Raw genomic sequence first — 23256 nt, forward strand, 5'->3', positions numbered from 1 at the left:
CCTAGCCCCACTGCACTGCACATCCCAGCCCCACTGCACTGCACATCCCAACCCCACTACACTGTATACCCCAGCCCCACTACACTGCACACCCCGACCCCACTGCCTCCTGCAGTTAACTTTCATCTTGCTCCATTCCTGACTTGGAGTTTTGTACTTACCTACCTTCTGCTTGAGATAGCGTTTCTTCCAGATATCTATGGTTCATGGTACCTGGATATTATTTTCCATGGTAGCTGGATGAGATTTTCCCTGGCCATATTAAATACAAATGTTCCCATGTCCACACGACTTTGGACCTCCCTTTTCTGCTTTCTTTTTAATTTTGCCATTTATTACTCAGTACCACTGTTTTTCTTTTACTTAGCTCTCTTCTTTTGTGGTGTTTCCTCTTCCAGAATGTACTTTCCTTGAGGGAAGAGGCTTTTGTTCTGTTCAGAGTGGGGACTGGTGCGTAGTGAACATGTGTTGAATGATGAAGGAATGAATGAAGGAAATATGATTTGAAATTTCTAAATGACTCTAGCTTCCTTTACTGTGGGAACTTCTTATCTTTGAATTTTATTGGTAATATAACACGAGCTTCTTTCTAAGTAAATTCTGACCTCTTACTACCTGTGAAGAACTGTAGCTTATTTACATTGGGCTTGGAAGTTCAAGATGAATATTTCCTCCATGAATTTTCCCCACTCACAACCCCTATCTGCACTGCAGCAGAAATGGATGTGTTTATTGTGTCCTCCTCTTGGTAGCTCTTTTCAAGTTAGTGGTTCTATCAAAGCTCAGTGAAATAAAGGGGTGTGTGTGAGTTTATGTTTGTATTTGGATGCATATGTTATATACAGTATTCGTCATTTTTAGAAATTCCTACTTTGAATTTATTTTCTCTATAATTTCATTTTGAGTTTACCTCCATTTGTGTGTGGTAAGTTTGCTCTTTTTTGGTATTCAAACAATTGTGATTTTTAAAAAATTTTAAATGTATTTTATTTTTATTTTTTTAAAGATTTTATTTATTTATTTGAGAGAGAGAGTGATAGCACAAGAGAGAGCATGAGCAAGGGGTAGAGGGAGAAGCAAGCTCTCCTCTGAGCAGGGAGCCCAACGTGGGGTTTGATCCCAGGACCCTGAGATCATGACCTGAGCTAAAGGCAGAAGCTTAACCGACTGAGCCACCCAGTTGCCCCCAGTTGTGAATTTTTATTTGTTTATTTGCTAAATAAAAATGTGACCACTAAAAGGCATTTGAGAAATTTTCACGAGTATATATATACAGGGAAAATTGATGAAACACCGTGTGTGCTAAACTTTCCTGATTTAGTTCAAACTGAAAGTGTCTGTTATCTCTACTGAAGGTAATTCTTTGAGATATAATTATGCTGGTGATTGTAATTAGGAAGGTTGAATAATTTGGAGGAGAAAATTACTCCGAAGTCAAGGGCCATGTCCCATGAGAAGTCTTCCCTCCAATTCTGACCTTCAGGATGCTCTTTTCAAAATATGAATTCCATCTTCTCAGAAATATGTCAGGGTGAGATAATCTGATAGTTCTTTGTCTGTCACATCACCAGCATTTCCTTAAGCAAGAACCTAAAACACAAAAACTAGAACATGCAGAAATTCAGTCCTGCCAATGGTTGTCTTGTTGAGGGGAAGGGTTACAACAGTGCATATGCTTAGTTTACTTTCTTCAGACTTCTTAAATAAGCAATAAAAACTTCAGTTGTACTGCAGTCAGCTCTGCTAAAAGGTATATCTCTGTAAGGTGAATTACCTTCTCCACGCTTGGTGAGTAGGTGAATGATGCTGGTATGAGATTGAATTTATAGTGCTTTATGTAGGTTTTTTTTCCTAGCATGCCATTTTTTAAACTTAGGATGAAATGTCATATACATTCAGATTAGTACACAGAGCATAAGTATAAAAGCTTGTTAGATTTTTCACAAACAGAACACACCCACGTAAGCAGTTCAGGAGACAGAATATCCCCAGCCCCTAGAAGCACGTATTATTGCTTCGTTTTAGTCATTTCTTATTCAGCCTTTATGGGATTATTATTCAGACATCTACATACCATCCATGATGACATTTACTAGCTTTTGAACTTTGTATAAATTGAATAATAGAATGTACTCACTGGCTTTTTTATTCAACTCTTTGTGTATGAGATTCTTTCGTTTAATGGTTTTCCAAACCGGTTGTACCAATTTAATTCCCACTTGCAGTGTATGAGAATGTCAGTTGTCAACAGTTGGTATTGAGAATCTCAAGGTTTTTTTAAAAATTTTTTTAAAGATTTTATTTATTTATCACAGAGAGTGAAAGAGTACGAGCAGGGGGTGTGGCAGAGGTAGAGGGAGAAGCAGGCTCCCACTGAGCAGGGAGCTGGATGTGGGACTCAGTCCCAGGACCCTGGGATCATGACCTGAGCTGAAGGCAGACGCTTAATCGACTGAGCCACCCAGGGGCCCTGAGAATTCCAAGTCTTTTTCAATTTGGGCCTTTGCGGTGAATGTGTGGTGATATTGCATTGTGGTTTTAGTTCACTTTTCCCTAATGACTACAGAAATGGAGCTCCTTTTTCCTGTGTTTATTGGCCATTTGTTCTACTTTTCTAAAGTGCCCATTCAAACCTTTTGCCCATTCATTTTCCTGTTGGATTGTTACCTTGTTAGCAAGTCCTGGAGAGACTTTCTCACAATTTAAAGAGAACACCTTATCCATATCTGAAAACCTTTTCAAAAGAAAAAGAAATAATGAAGATCTTTTTGTGCCAGTGTTGATGAGTTAAGTGGTTTTAAGAATCTAAAGCTAAGAAGATACTCTCCCATTTTAAAAATAATGATACTGCTACATAATCTACACTGCTGTTTTGGCCAGTCCCTCTTTGCAAGGAAATTTGGAAGCAAATGCCCTCCAGTAGAATATCTTAGAACAGGAAGCATGAGTCCCACTGTTTAAGCCTGTAACTGATCTATGGAACATGATGCTGTCGCAGTACTTTACTAATGTTAAAGAACTCTAGCTATGTTCATTTTTGAGTCCTAGCTCAACCTTATTTCTCCATAAGCCTTATTATTTTTGTAAACTATTTTGTATAATGCCATGTTGTAAAATATGTTTTAGCAGACACATTTGTATTTCATTTGAAATTGTAGATGAGTAGGCACCAACTACTGATTTAAATTTTTACGAAAATTGTAGCTAAAACTCTGTTTTGAATAACTTCTCAACTGAATAAATTTTAAGTTAGATTAGATTCTGAGAATACGCCATCTAAAGAAAATAAGTATTAGACCAATTTAATAGATGCTGTAGGAAGGAATAAATTAAATGAGAAAGCGACATTTTAATATTTCCTAGCTTACTTTTTTCCATGTTTAGAGTCATGCATTCAAAATAAAAATGTCTAGGCATCAACTCAAAATGACAGTAAGACAACCAATGCCCTTGAATTTTCTCAGCCAGATTTTTTGAGATTGTTTGAAGTGTAAACTCACTTCTTTTCACTTCCTTCTGTGCCAGAAACTATTTCTCCATGATGTGAAGTCCAGGACACTTTCTCCATACATGAGTTTATTTTTGCTTTTTACATTACTTATTAGTGTATCTACTTACTAGTGTATTTCTTGACCAGAGTAATATTCCTTGAGGATTACGGTAATATTTTATTTATGTATTTGTTTTTTTACCAACATTGTGTCTAATACAGGCCTTATAGCATAAGCTCATATTATATACTGAATGGATTCGTGAAAAAGAACAGTTACTCATTCATTAAAAAGTAAAGAAAAATCTAATCCTTGTCTGAGAGAAATAATTATTTCCAAAAATGTCACTTGTCTGCTCTACATTGGGGAATTTTTATTTTTTATTTATTTATTTTTATTTTTTTACATCTTTTTAATTTTTAGAAATTTTCAAAATTTTTATTTAATTTAGAGAGAGAGAGAGAGAGAGCAGAAGAAGAGGGAGAGAGACTCTGAAGCAGACTCAGTGCTGAACGCAGAGCCCGACAGGGGGCTCTACCTCAGGACCCTGAGATCACCACCTGAGTGGAAACCAAGAGTTGGACACTTAATCAGCTGCGCCACCCAGGGGCCCCACAGGGAATTTTTATTTTTTCATGCAGTGAGAATCTTGTTTTAGTGCATTGCCTGACTGTGAAGGTTTATATCCTGCCTCACCTAAATCTCTGCTTAAAACATTTACCTTACTTGGCTTTCTTGGAAACCTGACATTCTGGTCCATGAATTTTTACATTTGCTTAATTAATTTATTTTTGTCATTTATTGATAGGTTCTTAGTAGATGATTTGTCTTATTTTCAGGGTGGCTAACCTCTGACCTTTAGAAAGTTAACTCGACAACATCAATAGACCATCTGTTTTGAATTCATTTTTCTGGACCAGAATGATGATGGAGCCAATTTACTTATTTATTAAAGCATACTTTTGGGACACCTGATATATATTTGGCACTACTGTGGGCATCACAGACTATAGTAGTGAATGGTATCATCTTTCCTTATAGGGAAACTGCATTCTAATTAGGAAGATGATACATTTTGAATAAGAAGATAATACAACATAAATGAAAAGTTATACAATATAAGTGAAGAAAAATATGGCTCTACAGAGTGACTTGGGCTGCCATTTTAGATAACGTTTGTCAGAAAAAACTGCTTGTCACCAAGGAGATGACCCAGTGACACAGACCCAAATAGAGACTGAGAGAGAACCATGTGCCCATTTGAGTGAAAATCAGATCAGCAGAGGCCCTGGAACAAGAACATACTTGGGTCATCAAGGGGCACCAGGAGGCCAGCAATGAGAAGAAAGTGGAAGAAGGTGAGGTTGGGGAGTATCCACGAGTCAGATCCTGTAGGACCTTGTGTGCCATTGTAAAGACTATATATTTTCTTAAAAATGTATTTATTTATTTATTTGAGAGAGAGAGAGAGCAAGAGATAGCATGAACGGTGGGGAGGGAGAGGGAGAAGCAGACTCCTCACTGAGCAGGGAGTCTGACGTGGGGCTCGATCCCAGGACCCCGAGATCCTGACCTGAGCTGAAGGCAGACCCTTACCAATTGAGCCACCTGGGCACCCCAAGACTATATTTTATTCAAAGTATGCTAGGAAGCCCCATCACTTTGGATTCTCTGAAGAAGAAACTATAGTGGGCAAGATTGGAAACCAAGAGATGACAAATGGTCCAGGGGAGAAATGAATAGACATCATGTTTAAATCTCCCTAACGATAGCAACATTTGCTTGCATGGGGACAGTTAAAGGACACCATTGCTTTGTGCCTTGTGGAAGCTATTCCCCATTTGTGTCTTTATCTGGGAATGCCGGCTGTACTTCCTGGGTTTTATACTTACTGGGTTTTAGAAAAGTCGGATTCAAACTTTATAGAGCAGCCACCTGTAAATCCCCTGCTTACTCCCCATCTTTTGAGGTGTTTTTATATAGAACGCCCTGGGAAGGTTTCTGAATATTTTTCAAGTAGAATTTTAGGAAAAGAAGATTGCTTCCTCAGATATTATAATTGGTTTTTACATGAGTTATATTTTCTGTGATTGATTAGACCAGGGTGTGCAGTGAGACATCATTGCAGCTTGGAATATGCTTCCTCTTGTCTTCTCTTTCATATAATTTTCTTGGAAATGGCCCTGAAATTGCCTATAATTGTTATCTTTTTACTATAATTTGGACACCAACACTATCTTTCTCATACAAACATGATTTTCTTTAGATAGACACACTTGCTGTTTGTGAAGCAAGTGCTAATTTACTCTACAGAACATAGTCTTTGGTCAGTTTCACCTAATGTTTATATTTGTGTCATGGACATTTGATCATGAAATTATACTAACCCACAGACTGCTTTTGAATGAAGATTTTGCAGAATGATTACATACCAAATTTATTAAATTCTTTTTTATTATTTATACTAATATGTTTTCATTTTATAATTTTAAAATTTAAAGTTTTTACTTATATCAAAAATAAGCACATTTGTTATATTTAAACCAAATCTATGTGTATACCATTTCACATAACATAAATATCTGCCGTTACAGTTTCTTTGTCATTACTATTTATTTATGTTCTTTTTCCCTGGACTCTTCATTTCTTTGCTTTAAGGACTATGTCTTCCTGTTTTGCCTCTGCAAACTTGACTTCAGGATAGTATACATAGCAGATATTGTGTAAGTTGAATCAGTGACAGGATACTTATACATTTGAGCGGCTTTAAATTAGCTATCAATCAAAATAATGATTAATTGAAAGTCTCTAGTGGGAAGAAGCAAATAGTGTTGTATCTAAATGAATATGTACATTCATTTTGTTTCTTCGGGCTTCCTTCACAGCTCAGTTATCCTCCTGCTAGCAGAGAGGCATGGCCTGACCATGATTTCATAGCATGTGTACTGCCCTTGACATTAGACGGAAAACCAATTTAGTGGTGTGTGAGTGATAGAAAATGATTAAATTGTTGATAAATTAAAACACAATATTTAGAAGGTGCAAAAATGAATATGGATTGGGTGAAGACATATGATGTAACTTTTCCTTTCATTGAGAAGTTATAGATTATACAAGATATATATTAACTATTTTCTCTTTGGATAGCAATAGAAAGTGTAAAGTTACATTCAGATATCTATGGTAGGATAAGAAGAATATTAACACTGAATAAAAATAATATCCAATTTCCTTCTCTTTGATAATTTTTTCCATCTGAAAGTCAGTAAAAACAAGATGAGCCGTGAAATAGCAATAAACAAATTGCCCTTTGTACTGAAGTTTCATAACACTTTCTTGGAGTGATTATGGACTCTCAGATGACTGGGATTTCTAGATTTTTCCTCTTCTGGTTTGCTGTTGCTTACACTTATTTTCAAAATGATTTTATTTGTGTCTGAAACAAGACTTAAGTATTCTGTTTAGGACTCCCGTCCTGACTATTTCTAGATTTAATGTTAGTAAGAAATGTTTTGTAATGAAGTATCACCACATATTTTCATATTAAACCAATATCCACTTATTTTTCTTGCTTGAGCTAATATTTTGTTTTTTATATGCCTATTAGAAGTCTCACCAGAAATGTTTTCCCATTCAACTTCATTCGTATATATACATACATATGTATATATATGTATGTATATAAATACATATATATGTATATAATTTTATATATGTATACAATTTACAATGTAAAATTTAACTGGAATGACATTTAGCCCTGGACACTACTGAAAAAGAAATTTTCTCTATTGATCATGTAAAACTTTTTTCTCTATGGCAACTCTGATGTGGTTAGCACAGTATTCCAAAACTTTGAGTGGCTGCAAAAAGCAAGGTTAACAAGGCCAAATGGACGCCATCTAGTGGTTATACGGACCTGGTGCGGCCTAATTTACTAATTGTCTTCAGGGAAGTGGTTCACAATTCAGATGCCTGAGCCAAGCAGATAATATAAATAGGAGAAACGGGTGGGGAAAAAATTCATTATCAGTATATATCACACCCTTTATGGTTATAGAACTATGATGTAAGCATATAACACAAAATAAACAAGATGTAGAAGAATATATTTTAAACTCAGGATGGAAAGAAAAAACTATGCTCTGTGATTAATGGCTCCAGGGAATGGTGAGTTCAACCTAGTCGCTGATATCAGGTTTAATTGATTGCTGTCATTCAAAAACAGAGGCCCAGTGTTGCTAGACTTTACAATTTTTCAGGAGAACCTGGAAATCTGGATTTGTATATGAAGGCTCCTAATTTTAACATGTTGGCTCTTTTTTTTTTAAAGATGTGACGTGACTCCAACTTAAATACATCTTGGCATCACATTTGGTCATTTTGAGATTTTTTTTTTTCCCAAAAAAGTTCTTGAATTCATCAATATCATTTCTTTCAGAGGACAGAAAAATTTCTTTCAGATGTTAGGCATCTTCCAGCAACATTGTGAAGTGAGACTGGAATATAAAGTTACTGAATCACTGCTAGGTTGGGTCTTGGATGAAGATCATTTGTACTCAACAATAGACACTATTCAAGATGCTGAAATTATAGCTGTAAATAGGACAAACTCTTCTCATTGGTCTCTCCTAGCGCTGTACCTTAAATGGGATACCCAGTAATGTGATCACAGAGCGTGGCCCCTTTCTATGGGGATGGCACCCTGAGGGTTTGGATATAATTTTCCAGTGTTTTTCTTGGTCCTGAGCTCCAAATAGAATTTAAATTGATGATTTATATTACTTTGGTATATCTTTCTCATAACTTTCTGCTGGGCAGCTTTGAGTTCTTAAAAAAATAGCACTAAATTATAGCGCGTAGTTAGGGGAGAGCAAAACACTAAGAGAGTTGTTTGTTACTTTCTATCTTTCACCAGAGCCCTTAACTTTGACCACATCTTTCCCCATCTGTACAGAAGAAGTGAATAAAGAGAAAAAGGAAGAATGATCAGGATTCCAAGTCCTTAGAACTTGCTGAAAAAGTAGGAGAAGCAGAATGGAATGAAAGGATCTATGAAGAGCCCTGTGGCCCAATTCCTTGTCTCGGGCCTCCTCTGTTCATTATCTTGAACAGCCACATCGAAGGGCAAGCCATAGTCCTTCCATTGCCCATTGGGCTCTTCTGGGCCCTTTCTTTCGCTCTCTGACCTGATCTATCACCACTTTCTCCCTTGTTCTTTCTGTTCCAGCTCCCTGGTCTCCTTGCTGTTACTCCATCGCGTCACAGATGATCCCCCTCGCACCTTTGTACTGGTGTTCTCTCTGCCTGAAAGAGCATACCTGTGGATATCCACTTATTCTCAACATGTACCTGTCCTTGCTGAAATGCCACTTTCTTAGTGAGGTCTGCACTCACTGTCCCATTGAGAATCCTATCCCCCTCATTCTCAACCCCTCTACTTTGTTCTACTCCCCCTCCGCCCACAGTACTGACTACCTTTTAACATAATACATAATTGACTTACGTTTGTTTTAAGTATTTACTCTGCTAAAACCTAAGTCCTCTGAGGATAGAGATCTTGGTCTTGTTTTGTTTACAGATGTATCAGAAAAGAGTGTCTGCCGTATACAGGTGCTCCGTATACATTTTTTAAATGAAAGAATGTTGAACTTTGTATTCACTTAGATCTGGGTATATTTTACACAGTCTGTTTTGGTCCCCAAAACATGTGTCAAAAGTAGAAAGAAGTTTGTATGTTTTATCTCAATATAGAGGGTGGTCACTTTGTATAGATAATTAGTATAAAAAAACTATAAAGAAAAAAGTAATTGGCTTCAGGCAGCAGAAAAGACAAAGAATAGGAGGTTGAAAGACTTGTGATGGTATCCTGGCTACATCATCTGGTCCCAGGTTAGCTATTTGTTATATTTGAGTCTCAGTTACCGTATATTTAAAATAGGAATGATAATAACACAATCTGTCTGATTGACCTTATAAGTGTATGATAATGCTTTCTTTCCTGACACATACTTGTCTCTTTCAACAGTTAAGCCAACATATATCCATATTTGCCATTATGTTACTTTTCTGTTCACTGGACAAATTTCCCCTTTAGAATTAAAGCTCCACAGGGACATATCTGTGTCTTTGTTTTTCATTGTTTGTGTTCCTGACTTGAAACACAATGTCTGGTCCATCATAGTTGCTCAGTAAATATGTTGTTGAATGGATAATTAAGCAAATTTAAGCCACAGAGTTCATATGGCATAATAATAGTAAGTTGGTTTATAGTCAATTACTCTAAGACAGGTGTCTTTTATTACTGCTACGGTCTAAGCTTACATCATCATCAAATACGTGTTACTCAGGTTTCTTTAAACCACTACCAAGACGATGACCATCTTCTTGTGTTACTGTCTTAGAAGTTTGGTGAAGTAACACAGAAAACACTTGGCTGATGTAATGATTTTGTTATAGGTCTCTAAGCTGGCAGGTGTTTTGGTCAAGCATGGTGTCAAGAAAGGTGACACCGTGGTAATCTACATGCCCATGATCCCGCAAGCGATGTATACCATGCTGGCATGTGCAAGGATAGGAGCCATCCACAGTCTCATATTTGGGGGATTTGCATCCAAAGAACTAAGCAGTCGTATTGATCATGCAAAGGTAAGTGCTTTATTTGGAGAAAACAATCATATTTGTCTGTGAAAGAATCGTCCAAGAGTGATCTGTACTTATGAGATTCTCCTTTCAAATGAGATACTTAAATTTTATGTTTTCTTTGGCATATATATATATATGCCATGTAATATATATATATATATAATATATATTATATATAATATATATAACATATTATATAATATATATAATTATATATATATATATATATATATATATATATATATATATATATATTACCCAAAAATTTACTTTGGGGTCAATCTTATGTGAAAAACATCTTGCCAGGTGCTGTGAGGAATATAAAATATAAGATTAGATGCATACCTTTCAAGTTAGCTTGCCACATATTGGCGGCATATAAGACATACAAGGAAAATAACTAATAACCAATTTATTCATTAACATATTTATTAACTTCCTACTATATACCAAGTACTATCCCGAGAACTGGATAATGAGTGATCCTTCCCAGATGGATGGAACACATAGTAGCTTTATAACGTACATACTTCCAGGAATGTTGGTGTAAGTGCAGTGGTGAAGAAGGGGTGTCAGGGAGGGGTGGATTACACGTTTAAATGGGAGTACTAGAATAACAAACTTGATAAGGCTGTTGTGAAATAATCACTGAGATATTGAATTGAAAGCATTTAACACCGTGCCTGGTATTTAGTACTTATTAAAAAAAAGGTTAGCTATCATTTCCTTATGAATTTAGAGTAGGAATCAGCCAACTTTTTTCTGGTAAGTTACCAGACAGTGACTATTTTAGGCACTGTGGGTTACAGGTGGCTACAGCAGCTCCTCAGCTGTGCTGTTAGAGCACTCAAGCAACTTTACACACTATGTTTATGTGCTGCCGAAGCGAGCACTACACACTATGTAAGCAGAGGACATGACAGCATCCCAAGAAAACTCGACGGAAACATGCTGTGGGTGGGGTGTGGTCCTCACCCATTGTTCACAGACCCCTGAGTTAGAAGAAGGAAGGACTTCTTTTAGTTGGAGTGGCTGAAGCAGACTTCCTGGAGTTGAGATTTGAGTTAGATCTTGCCTAAGATTCAGCCAGTTGAAGAGAATGATGTTGTGGGATCCAAAAGGAGAGAAGAAGAATATGAGTCTGGCCTGAGACAGGAAAGGGTAAAATTCATTGGGAGGACGGGGAAGAGACAGAGGTGGCTGAAGAGGGAGAGGTGGTGAGCTTACAAAGGCAGTTTTGTCTGAACTGAGTCCTGTAGACCTTGACTCGAAAGTTTTTGAGCAGGTGGGTGTCTTGTTTTAAGCAATGCTAACAGGAGGCAGGTCTTGCAATATGAGATAGTGAGTGGGAGGGAGGCGAGAGCCTGGAATAAGACCCATTGGCGGGTGGTCTGTCTGTGAAGTAATGGGCGATGTGCAACAGAGTAATAGCAGCAGGAAGATTAAGGAAGGAAGGTAGTGATGGGACTAACAGATGGTTGACCTTCAGAGTCTCACAAACCCGAGATGAGACCTTCCTAACAAGGGAGCTAATAGGTATTGAGGGTCCCCTGGGTGCAAGGCAGACAGTGAGGGTTTGCATATCTGACTTCATCTGGTAATAGATCAGTTAGTAGAACTAAGAAGCTGGTTTGTGGACTAACTGGGTAGATTATTTTCTCTCTTTTTCGAACATGTTGAGTCAGTGCTTATGAAGATAAATCTAGGGGGGAAATAGTCACTTACCTGCAAACCAGTGGGCTGCTGGGGTCTCCTTTGAGGAAGCTATAGACTCCAGCGTTTTAGCTATAGAAATCTTAAATACCATTTGGATAAAAATATGAGATGTATTATATGTATTATTTCCTTTTTAAGGAAATTATATGATGTGGGGAAATTGAGATACATAAAAATGAGGATTTATAAAATGTATACTATATCACTGGCTAAGTTTTTATTCATCACACATGTTGTAGGAAAGACATTTGGTTTCGAAGCCAATGGCCAAGAAAGAATTCTTGAGCCGTCTTCGGTGCAAAAAGTGGTTTTATTAAAGAACGGCGACAGGACCCGTAGGCAGAAAGAGCTGCACTGGGGTCATGAGGAGTGACCCGTGATATGCTTTCAAGTTGGGAGGGGGTTAAGGATAGCATAAGCCTCCCAGGTATTTTGGAAACAAAGTTTCCAGGATCCTGAAGGGGCTAGCTGTTGTTAGGAAAAGGTCATTTGTTATGTTTAGGAAAAACTCAGTCATGAGACTCTTCAGATGTGTATAGTGGTGGATCATATACTTGGAGGATGATTGCCAACATGTATCTTGGGGGGTAGAGATAAAGGAAGTTTCCAAAGGAATTTTTATATGTTAAAGTAGACTTACAGGGTCCTGGGGGTCAGGCTGATTGTCTTTTGCCCTAACATCGAGGCAGCTGAGTCCCTAGAGGAATGTCACTCTGTTTCCAGGACTTGTCAATGGGCTGTAAGGTAGTAAGGAAATTTATTAATTTTTCTTCTGCTTTTGTTTCCCACATCAACACACACACACACACACACACACCCTTCTTAAGGAGTTTAGGCAATGAGTGTATATGCTTATGGGCATGACCATTGAACAGGTCAACTTAAAGGTGAGGAAATAGAGATATATATCTGAGATACTTGGATAAAATGAATAGTTGAAATCAGGAATGATTTTGATGTCATGATTTTCAAATAAATTGCCTCAAGAAAAAGCTTTATTTTTAACAGATGAAGATGGGAAGATTGTATAGTATCCTAACAAGTCAGTCTGGACCAAATAAAATCTCCCAATAAAAGGCTGTTGAATAGAAATGTAGAAGGGATTCTTTTTTTGACGGAAAGAGACTAATTTTGAATTTATTAAATTATTCAAGCTTTGATATATTCTATATATATTTTTAATTTGATATGGAACTTACTTTCATTTATTCTGAATTCTAATCTTAGGGAATGTTGTCTAGAATTATTTTTGTGAGTATTGCAGATGTTAAAATGTGAACTCTGTTCAAATGTCAGGTCTTCAAAAATATAATAAAATGAAACAAGACATTTTTCTTTTATTTCTTTTTTTTTTCTTTTAAAAGGCAGCTTGATACAGGGTGAAAAGAAAGGTTCTGTAACCAGACAGAACTAGCGCTCTTTCTGATTCCACCACTTGTAACCTGGGGCAAGCTATGTAACTGCACTGAGTCTCAGCTCCATGAATATTAAATGATATTCAAAAAGCAGACAGTATGATATATGCATAACTTGGTATAATATAAACCTTTCCTAGATGAAATGCACTATAACTAGAAATCAGAATTCAGGAATGGATGCACTATCTTGGATTGATTATCTATCTCCTGAATAATTTATGATCTGCCTCCTTTGCTTTGGATTTCTTGGTGAAGAAACAGTGTACTTAAAAGGATAAAGACATGTTTGTTTCTGCAAATTAATGACAATTTTGGTTCAGTTCCAGAAACATTTATTGAGAGCTTATGGTATGGTGAGCATTGGACCAGGCATAGAAGACACAGAGATAAATGGGATCCAACTTTGGCTTTGGGGTCTTCCTGTTCAGTGTGGGGATGAAGGAACATTTTGACTATAGTTGGACATCTGGGGCCTGCCCAGAACGGAGATTAACCCTGACTTCTTCAGCTCCCTCCAGGGACACCTTTGGGCTACACCACAGTATATCTTGGAGAAGGACTAGTAAGTTATCAGGTAAAGAAAAGTGCCGAGTGTAACTTAATGACAGGTTCAGGCTTCGTGGGGCTTGAAACATAAATCATTTGGGGGCCCTTTTAAGAAAAATACAACAAAATTACAAATAGAGTATTTGGCAAAAATGAATGTATTTAGAATGAGAAAAGAATCATAAAACAAAAAAATCAGAGATTCAGGTCCCTTTTTTTTGTGGTCACATTTAAGCAGAGATGCTGACGTAAAAAAATGTTGTAACCCTTCCTGTTAGCAACAGGCTGACCCTGCCCACCTAAGAAACACTACAACTTCAGCACCAACCAGCCAGTATGGGGGCCTCGGTAAATATGGGGCCTCTAGGATTGCATGTCACCTGTTCAGGGCAATTCTACCTGGCTTCATGAATTCTTTGGGAAATATTTTTTAAACAGCTCATACTTACTGGCCCAAAGCATCACTGAACAGGAAGTTTGGAGCAGGTAAGTGAGATCTCTGTGGAAGTTGTTAGGTCTACAACATTTACAAAGGGTTTATTATTTTCAGGTCATTTACTCAATAGGGACGGAATTATTACACTTCTTCAGAAATGTTAAATTGCCAATCTGCACCTGAAATATTGTGCTCACCTAATTAGTATTGCTCAACTTTCTCAATTATTGTGATTTTTCTGTTGTAGCCCAAGGTGGTTGTTACAGCATCATTTGGGATTGAACCTGGAAGAAGAGTAGAATACATTCCCCTTCTAGAAGAAGCACTGAGACTGGGACAACACAAACCAGATAACGTGCTCATTTATAATCGTCCAAATATGGTAATATGAGTATTGAATTTGGTGCTTGCTGATGGTGATGTGCTAAGGATGATTCTAGTTTTGACCATGTGAAAAAAACACTAGATTTATAAACTATTAAATAGACTTCCCGAATGTCACCATTTTTACAAAAAAAAAGGTATGAATTATGTTTTCCATCTTTATGAAAAAAATAGCTTAAAACAAAAAGATTGAAACACATATAATATGTAATGTTAATGAATTGGATTCTATGCATAGTCTATTGTGTCATGTATTAATTTAAATTATAATAATCACAATGATACTAACAAACACTGTTTACCATATGATGTTTGATACTCTACTAATGAATAGTTTAAAAAATCTTGCTGATAACTTATGAGCTAGGTAACAGCATTATTCCTATGTTATGTAAGAGGAATCCAATAACAGAGATAAAATAACTTGCCCAGCTAGTGAATCAGGGTCATGATTTGAACACACGCACTCTGACCACATTCTTGATCCCTCAGCTCTCCTGCCTTGTGGAGTGGTATGATTAATTTGTATATAAAAAAGTTGTCTTTTAAAATTTTCAAGAAAGCATTTAGTCTGGAAATAAAACTATGTTCAGGAAAATAAAATATGAATATTCTAAACAGATAAATTATTTTGTGATCCATGAAGGAAGAAAAAACCGTCTAAGACCACAATGAATACATCTTACAGTGCTTTTCGTAGTAAATTTGATCTAATGATCACCTTATTTTTATATCCATGCAAGTGTCAGCTATTTATAGTGGAACCAACTTGGGTTCCTAGCAGATTAAAATTTTTTGCAGAAGAAAAATGATAAGAATGCAGAGAATCATGTAATTTTATGGAACTTTTGAGAGGTTATCTGCAGAAAATGCTTAAATGACAAGATATAAGAATAGAAAGCATTAAAACTATGTCATTTTGATTACCACCTAGCAATTCCCATTACCACATTAAATTTCTGTGTAAAGTTTTAGTAGTCTGTGGTTCATGAACTGCTGCACTCATTGATTTTAATATTCTTACTGTCTCAAAGAATTTTGAGTTTCTTCCAGATGCCCTCAAGCATATTTTTAAGAAGGCTTGTTGCTGTTAAGTCAAGGAATACAGAGTCAGCAATAAAAGAGGCTTTGGGGTGCTCGCTTCGGCAGCACATATACTAAAAAAAAAGAGGCTTTGGGTATGAGGAGGTTGGAGGAAAGTTGGGAACACACACACACACACACACACACACACACAAGCGTTTCTGTGAGTATGTGTGTGGCATTTGCATATACATAAACTCACGAATTTGTATAGAACTTACACTAAGCCCAAAGCTAAGTACTTTCATATACTTCTTATTTAATTTTCACAAACCAATGAAATAGATGCTATTCCTGGCCCCATTTTACAGATGAAGAAACTGAGTTATGGAGAGGTTCATAGCCCAAAGTCACAGCTAATAAGTGGTGCCAAGATTTGAACTTTGGTTCAATGACTTTTAATCAACAAGATATATGCTATTTCTTTTACTTTATAAACACACTTGAAATGGAAAGGCAAGTTTCCTATTCGGATTTTTCTAATGCAAATCTCTTCTCTTTCCTCTTTATAGGTAGATATCCCCTCCTCCATCCCTCCTTCCCATAAATGGCTCACTTTCTCTTTCTCCTTTTTTCTTGAGACTCTGCCCTCTATTTTGACTCATCTTTATTTTAGATGAGGGCTTTGGATGTCTCTTGCCCTTTATGGTAGGCCTGCTGTTTAGTTAGTAATTAAGCCCGGTGGACTGGCTTTGCTTTCAGTTTAGAGACACAAATTATGAGGCTCAGTGGTGTGTCTCATTAACCAGGATTGCATTTTTGCCAAAGGAGGTAAAAACCTTGCTGCCATTCTGAAGCCTCAAGCAAGCAATGACAGAATCAAAAGAACATCACATCAGTCAACTCTGGTGCTCTGCCAATATGGCCTTTTAAGAATGATAACAGGACGTGTCTATAGAAGTAAATGTATATATGTAAAAGCTAATGATGATTTTTCCCTCTCTTCCTTTTGCCAAGTCTTCTTTACATATATCTGTAAAGGATTTTCTTAGCCTGAAGAATAACCATTCTTTTAATCCTCATTTCATTCGATTTTGTGATCATTCAATTGACATTTTTCATTGTGCAGTGTGATAATTTTTTTTATAGGTCTGTTATTGTAATGTCAAAGGCTTGGTGATTTGAAATTAGTTGTGTTTATCTGATTCATAAAAACAACTGGAAATATACAATCTGGTTACAGTTAACTATTTTTATTTATCTCATTGGCACATTCAGGGTCTATCAGAGTGAGGCCAGAGAAGCCAGTTGGGCCTTAAACTTCACCTTTATGCAGTTCAATTCTGATTGTTATCTATAATGTGTTTATTCACAAAGGCATTTTATTTGTGATATTAGGTTGAAGTGTTATTTTGTAAATGTACTCATTTAAATATATGACCATATTTACAACCCTGATTAATATATTCAGTATCCTGAAAAATGGAAATGGCCTGGCTTTTCTAAATCCCTCAGAGTCTCTGGGCTTCACTGGGGGATCACCTTGATGAAATGAATGGTTACATATTCTCTTTAGATGGTGGATCTTACTAACTTTCACTGAGGAATGTGTAGCCTTGCCTGTGCCTAAACTAATAAATTCACCAAATATAAACTTCCTGATGTGTCATCTGGAGCTTAGTTAACATTTCAGAAAATAATCAGGCATGTACTGAATCTTAATTCTGCTTAAATAGCTGTGACTCCCCATTAGAATAATTTTTCCATAAGCCACTTCCTTACTCTTTATCTATCTGGCTTGTTTTGTTGGCAGTATTTTAAATAAAGAGGTCTAATCTCTTTTAATTGTCTCTAACTCATGACTCTGTTACCATGAAGTTTACAACACAGAGCCTGGCTCAAGGAACAAAAAAGGACACAAACATTTCTACCATATTAATTATTAATTATGTTCATTAATTTTCAAAACGAATTTTTGTTCTTGAAAAAGCAAAAATTGATTTCTCCCCCATCCCTGAAAATGATTTAATATTTTCTCATTTGGAAAGACAGCCACAGTATTAGTTCTAAATTGCCCTTGTATAAAGAAAAATTTTAATAGGTTAATTGACATTTCATTGTGAAGACTTTAGTTCCAAAATAAAAGAAAAGAAGTTAGAAAAATAGAAATTGGTTTATAAAGTTAATAGTGTACATATGTTTGTGGAAAACATGAACCTCTGTTAGTTAAGTTCTGACTGTTGATGAAAACATGACTGCATCACTTTGGATTTCTTAAAGGTATCCTTAGATTTGAATAGAACATGTTCTTTGGTCAGTTCAAGTTGAAGCCAACATTAAACTGTTGGACTTTTTAGGAATATTTTTAACTCATGACCCTGAAATATGTAGTCATCAATCTGATATTTAGTGCTATCTAGGCCTAGACTTTCAGTCAGCTGCTCAGACTAATATATATATAGATTTAGTCAGTCTCCATTGTTCCACTGTAATCTCCTTTGATCAGTGCATATTCTTGTATACTTCCTGTGTAGGAGGCAGTTCCTTTGGCTCCAGGTCGTGACCTCGATTGGCATGAAGAGATGGCCAAAGCACAGTCACATGACTGTGTTCCTGTTCTTTCAGAGCACCCGCTGTATATTCTTTACACATCTGGAACAACGGGGCTGCCCAAGGTATTTGCTCTCTGAGGGATAAGTATCTGTAGCAGCAGAATTCTTGCGCACCGAGAACATTTGATTACTGACTGAGAATGCAGATTATACGTAGTGGATTAGACTTGGGTACTTTATATCTTAAAGGAATGTTGTGTTTAAATCTTGAAAAATATTAATTACATTTAATGTCAAATGCTTTGCCCCGATTTCTTCCAGAATCTTCACGTATATCAGCAAATTTCAATTGCTTTAGTAAGCTCTTAAGATGAATGGATATTTGATCAAACATCAGTTGGTTTAATACAATTTTATAAAACTGTGTTTTAAATGAAATATTTTTATTTTCTAAATTGAGGTATAACTTTTGTAGAGTATGGAATTGATTTTTGATCTAAGGGAATTTAATTCTTTGTTATAAATGCAAGTTTGAGAATTGACCTAGACAGTTTGAACAACAGGCAATTTATCCAGAGTATTGAACTATGTGGTTTGCAGCACTGAAGATACTCGAGGATTTTTAAATCCGCTTACATGAAAGATGTTTTCACAAAACAAAGTTAGAAGTATCAATATTTTTGAAGGTGTCAGATAACAAATAAAATCACTTTTGCCTGTATCTCCAATTAATACTGCTTCTTCATACAACTTCATAAAGGCTTGCCATGTCATCTTCCTATTCATTTTTATTAAGGAGTTCAATAGTCATTGAATCATAAAATTTTAGTGGGAGAAGGGACTTTCATGATCACTTGCATCCTGGAGAGCAGTGGCCTCTTTATTAATATTCAATTTCTGTAGCATCAGAGTTCTGAGAATATAATTTGTTAATATTCTTAAAATAGTGGTTCCATTGATTAGTTTTTAAAAAGAAAAATTAAGATGTTCCATAGAAAACTCACTTGCTTGTCAAAAAAGGAAACATTTGGTAGGGAATATATTCTCTCTGAGGACAGAGACCATGTTTTATTACATTTTAGTCTACCTTTGTATTTTGTATGTAGTTGGGTACTTAATAAATTTTTGTTGAGTGCATAAATAAATAAGTAAATGCATATACATAAATATATTTGTGTCATTATAGAATCAAACTCTTTTGATTTCTGTAACAACTCTGGTCATCTGAAAAATATTCCTTCATGGTGTTGACTGTGCCTTGTTCAAGCAGTCCAAATGATCTTCTGAACCCAAACCTTAACCCTCCACCTTTTGCAATTCTGCATTATGCACCAGCCACCTAGAGTCTAATTGAATGTTTGGCTGTAAAATAAAAGGGGATTCAGAAAGTTATAATCCTATAGGAAAGTATCAACATGAGAGGAAACCCCTGACCCTGAAAACATAGTATAACCTAACCAAATAAAAAAGAACCCTCCAAAAATCACTTTAGCTCCTGTAAGCCTGAAGGATTCTTAGAAGAACATTTCTGCCACTTCAAGAGTTTAAATTACCCTGAACTTCACCATGGCCTGGATGGGGATCTTTATGGCAGGAACAGAAGAAGAGTTTGTCAGCAACTCAAAACTGATTCAGCCAATGTGGGAGAAATGACAGTAACGTATACAGTGTCAAATTTGAAAAGTGGTGGTTCATGATTCCAAATACAGAAGGATCCTAGCTTTTTCAGGTTGTGTCTGGGTCAAGAACTTCTCTTCTGGAGTCCTAGATGCCCAAACTGAAGATAGTTTGAAGATTCAGTCATTCTTATTTTCTTCCTAATGTGCCATCCTAAAGATAATCTATTTCACATTATAGATCTCTATGTTGAATTCAGCTCCATTCAATATACGTGTATTGCGTGTTCATTCTGTCCTAGAAGATAGGAGTGAACCACAGTCCCTTCAGTCTAGTGGTTTGAAATATACATGAACGCAGATGGTGCAAGGTAGACTGTGATCCTTGCTCTAAAAGGACAACACTATTTCTTTCTCTCTCAGGGAAAAGATGAGATTGAATAGTATCTGAAGGATTACAGTCAGTAAATTCAACAAATATGACTGAGCACCCAAATATGTGTCTGGCTGTCTTTTTAGAAGTTTGTACTCTATAGCCAGGGCCCAGGCATGAAACAGAGAGCTATGGAATATGTGAAAAGTGTTAGGAAGAAAAATAAAGCATGGTAATGGAACCCAGTGGTGGGAAGAGTGGGAGAGTATTCCATCAAAGAGTGGTCAAAGAAAGCTCTTATAAGATGACATTTGAAGGATGGATAAAACGTCTTCATGGAGTGGCATCACCGAGAACAGAGCAGTGTAGGCAGAAAGGGTTAGCATAAGCAAAGAAAGTTTCCAGGATGGCTAGTGCATCTGGTACAAGTGAGGAGGAGAAATGACTAGATATATAGGCAGGGGCCAGACTCTTAAAATTTAGCCAAGAAGTTTAGGTCATGTTCTGTATATAAGGAATGGAGGACACTAATGCTACTGAAGAGGGAGAGAAGAACATGAAGGAAGGTAAACCCTTGCAACATTTTGTTGGGAAGATAGGTACACACGATGGAGGCAAGGAGATTTGTTTTCAGGCTTTTAGGACTCTACTTAGGATAGCACACTTAATTAAAAGAAATCAGATTTTGTTCACAAGATAGGAGTGAGGCAGAGGAAGGGTCCAAAATTTGACACTGTGTTCTCAGTGGGTTTTGAATATTTACTAAACATAGGAGGTGGTTTAGGGCTGGGGAAACTGCGAGTTTGGGGACACCTTGAGTATGATGCATCTTTGGGACATTAACGTGGAGGTGCCTAGCCAGAAGTTGGAGGTGAAGGTCTGGGTCCAAGAAGTGCATCTGGGTTGAGTGATAGACTTTTGTGGGTCATCAGTGAACTCTGGTGTTTAAGCATGGGAGTGAGGAGATTTTGCACAGTAGGGCATGCAGAAGGGCAAGAAAAAGTAGTCATCTCTCAGGTCCCTCAGAACTACTGCCTTCATCCCTTTAGTGCACTTTAGAATTTCAATTGTATTGAAATTATACATTGTCAACAAATCTTTATACTACTTATTTTATTCTACCTTATCCCTGCTAGTTTTTGTTTACTTATCTTCATAACATTGCATGTTCTCAGAGGTCTTAGAATGTATTTCATACATCTTTGACTCCACTATGTCACTGTCCTAAAAATTGGGCTATGATAAATCCTCAGAATATTTGTTAAATGATCTTTTACTTCTCCAGTTAGTTCCCAGACTCCTCTTTATTCATAAGATTCTCATTTCACTTTTGGTAGGTATAATCAGGATTAATGGGATCTGAAATTTTAATATTTGGATTCCCAGAATAGAAGTGCAGGAAAGATGAACACACATATATTTATGAAGCATTTAAGTATAAATTTCATGTCATCATATAATTTGTTCTCTCAATCTTCGATCTTCATGAGGAAAAATAATGTTGTGAGTAAAAATACTCATTTCTCATAGGCACATCTAAGACACTCATAAGGCAATCTGTTCTTTGGTTAGAAGTTGCAGATATATTTAGGGCATATTTGCATCTCTGCATCTGCCAACCCTGGATTTGTCAGGTTGCTGTATGAGAGGTTAATCTGTCAGCTGCTGTAAATAATCCAGCAACCACAACTGAGCTGCTTTGCATACATTTCTGTGGTGTTGTAGGCCTCTATCCTATTTAGTTTGGGTGCCTTTATTACAGATACTTCCAAGTACTGCACGATGGAAGAATCCTTCATCTTGATGGGGTGTCCTTTGGGGAGAGGGAGATATAGTGATGGTCATATGTATCTTCTTCCAGCTTGATATCATGAAGGGACAGTGATAATCACACACACGCACACACCGAAGGAACAAAACAAAAGTCCAGTGCCAAAGCAGAAAAGGAGAACAGGAGAAAGGGGGAAAGAAAGCAAAGGATTGAAAGGAAACCATGAGAGGACTTCATGCTAAGTGAAAGAAGTCAGGCAGAGAAAGACAAATACCATATGAATTCACTTATATGTGAAATCTAAAAAACAAAACAAAACAAAACAGAAACAGACCTATGGATAGAGAGGACAATCTGATTGTTGCCAGAGCAGAGGGGCTAATGAGATAGGCAAAATAGGGGAAGGGGATAAAGAAGTACCATCTTCCAGTTAAGAAATAAATAAGACACAGGGACACAATGTACAAACTATAAGGAATATAATTAATAATATGTAACAACTTTGTATGATGACAGATAGTAGCTAGATTTATCATGGTGATCACTTCCTAATGTACATAAATATTGAATCACTATGTTGTACACCTGAAACTAATATAGTATTGTATGTCGAGCGCACTTCAAGAAAAGAAAAGAAGGAAGGAAGGGAGGAAGGGAGGGATGGAGGAAGGAAGGGAGGGAGAAAGAAAGAAAAGAAAGAAAGAAAGAAAAAGAAGAATGGATAAAGAAGATGTGGTTCATATATACAATGGAATATTACTCAGCCATCACAAAGGATGAATACCCACCATTTGCATCAACATGGTTGGAACTGGAGGGGATTATGCTCAGTGAAATAAGTTAAGCAGAGAAAGACAATTATCATATGGTTTCACTCATATGTGGAACATAAGGAATAGAGCAGAGGACCACAGAGGAAGGGAGGGGAAACTGAATGGGAAGAAATCAGAGAGGGAGACAAACCATGAGAGACTCTGGGCTCTGGGAAACAAACTGAGGGTTACAGAAGGGAGGTGGGTGGGGACATGGGGTAACTGGGTGATGGGTATTAAGGAGGGCACATGTGGTGATGAGCACTCGGTGTTATATGCAACTGAGGAATCATTGAACACTATATCAAAAACTAATGATGTACTATATGCTGGCTAACTGAACATAATAAAAAAAAAAGAAAAGAAACAAACCAGAAAGAAGCAAGTGAACAAAAAAGAAAGGAAGGCATGATGAGAAGGTAGGTAGGCCTTTGGTCCCGATGTGCATTTACACAATTTATGTCACCTTTATT

At 36.7% G+C, this 23256-nt stretch overlaps 1 protein-coding gene across 2 annotated transcripts in view; it reads left to right on the top strand.

Annotated features, from left to right (window-relative positions):
* The window catches only part of ACSS3 (acyl-CoA synthetase short chain family member 3), a 145846-nt gene that overhangs the window by 38271 nt on the left and 84319 nt on the right, over window positions 1-23256 (top strand). Inside the window, exons 3-5 of one of the 2 annotated variants that reach the window (XM_028105411.2) lie at window positions 9951-10139; window positions 14500-14634; window positions 18194-18334. In XM_028105411.2, the coding sequence (XP_027961212.1) occupies window positions 9951-10139; window positions 14500-14634; window positions 18194-18334 (465 nt within the window). Of the gene's footprint in view, window positions 1-9950; window positions 10140-14175; window positions 14303-14499; window positions 14635-18193; window positions 18335-23256 lie in introns of those variants that run through there. The other variant, XM_028105412.2, reaches the window with a different exon arrangement.

The sequence above is a fragment of the Eumetopias jubatus genome, unplaced genomic scaffold (assembly GCF_037043125.1).
Source record: "Eumetopias jubatus isolate StellerSeaLion01/CBP00866 unplaced genomic scaffold, mEumJub1_p1.0 scaffold_8, whole genome shotgun sequence".
Taxonomy (NCBI): domain Eukaryota; kingdom Metazoa; phylum Chordata; class Mammalia; order Carnivora; family Otariidae; genus Eumetopias; species Eumetopias jubatus.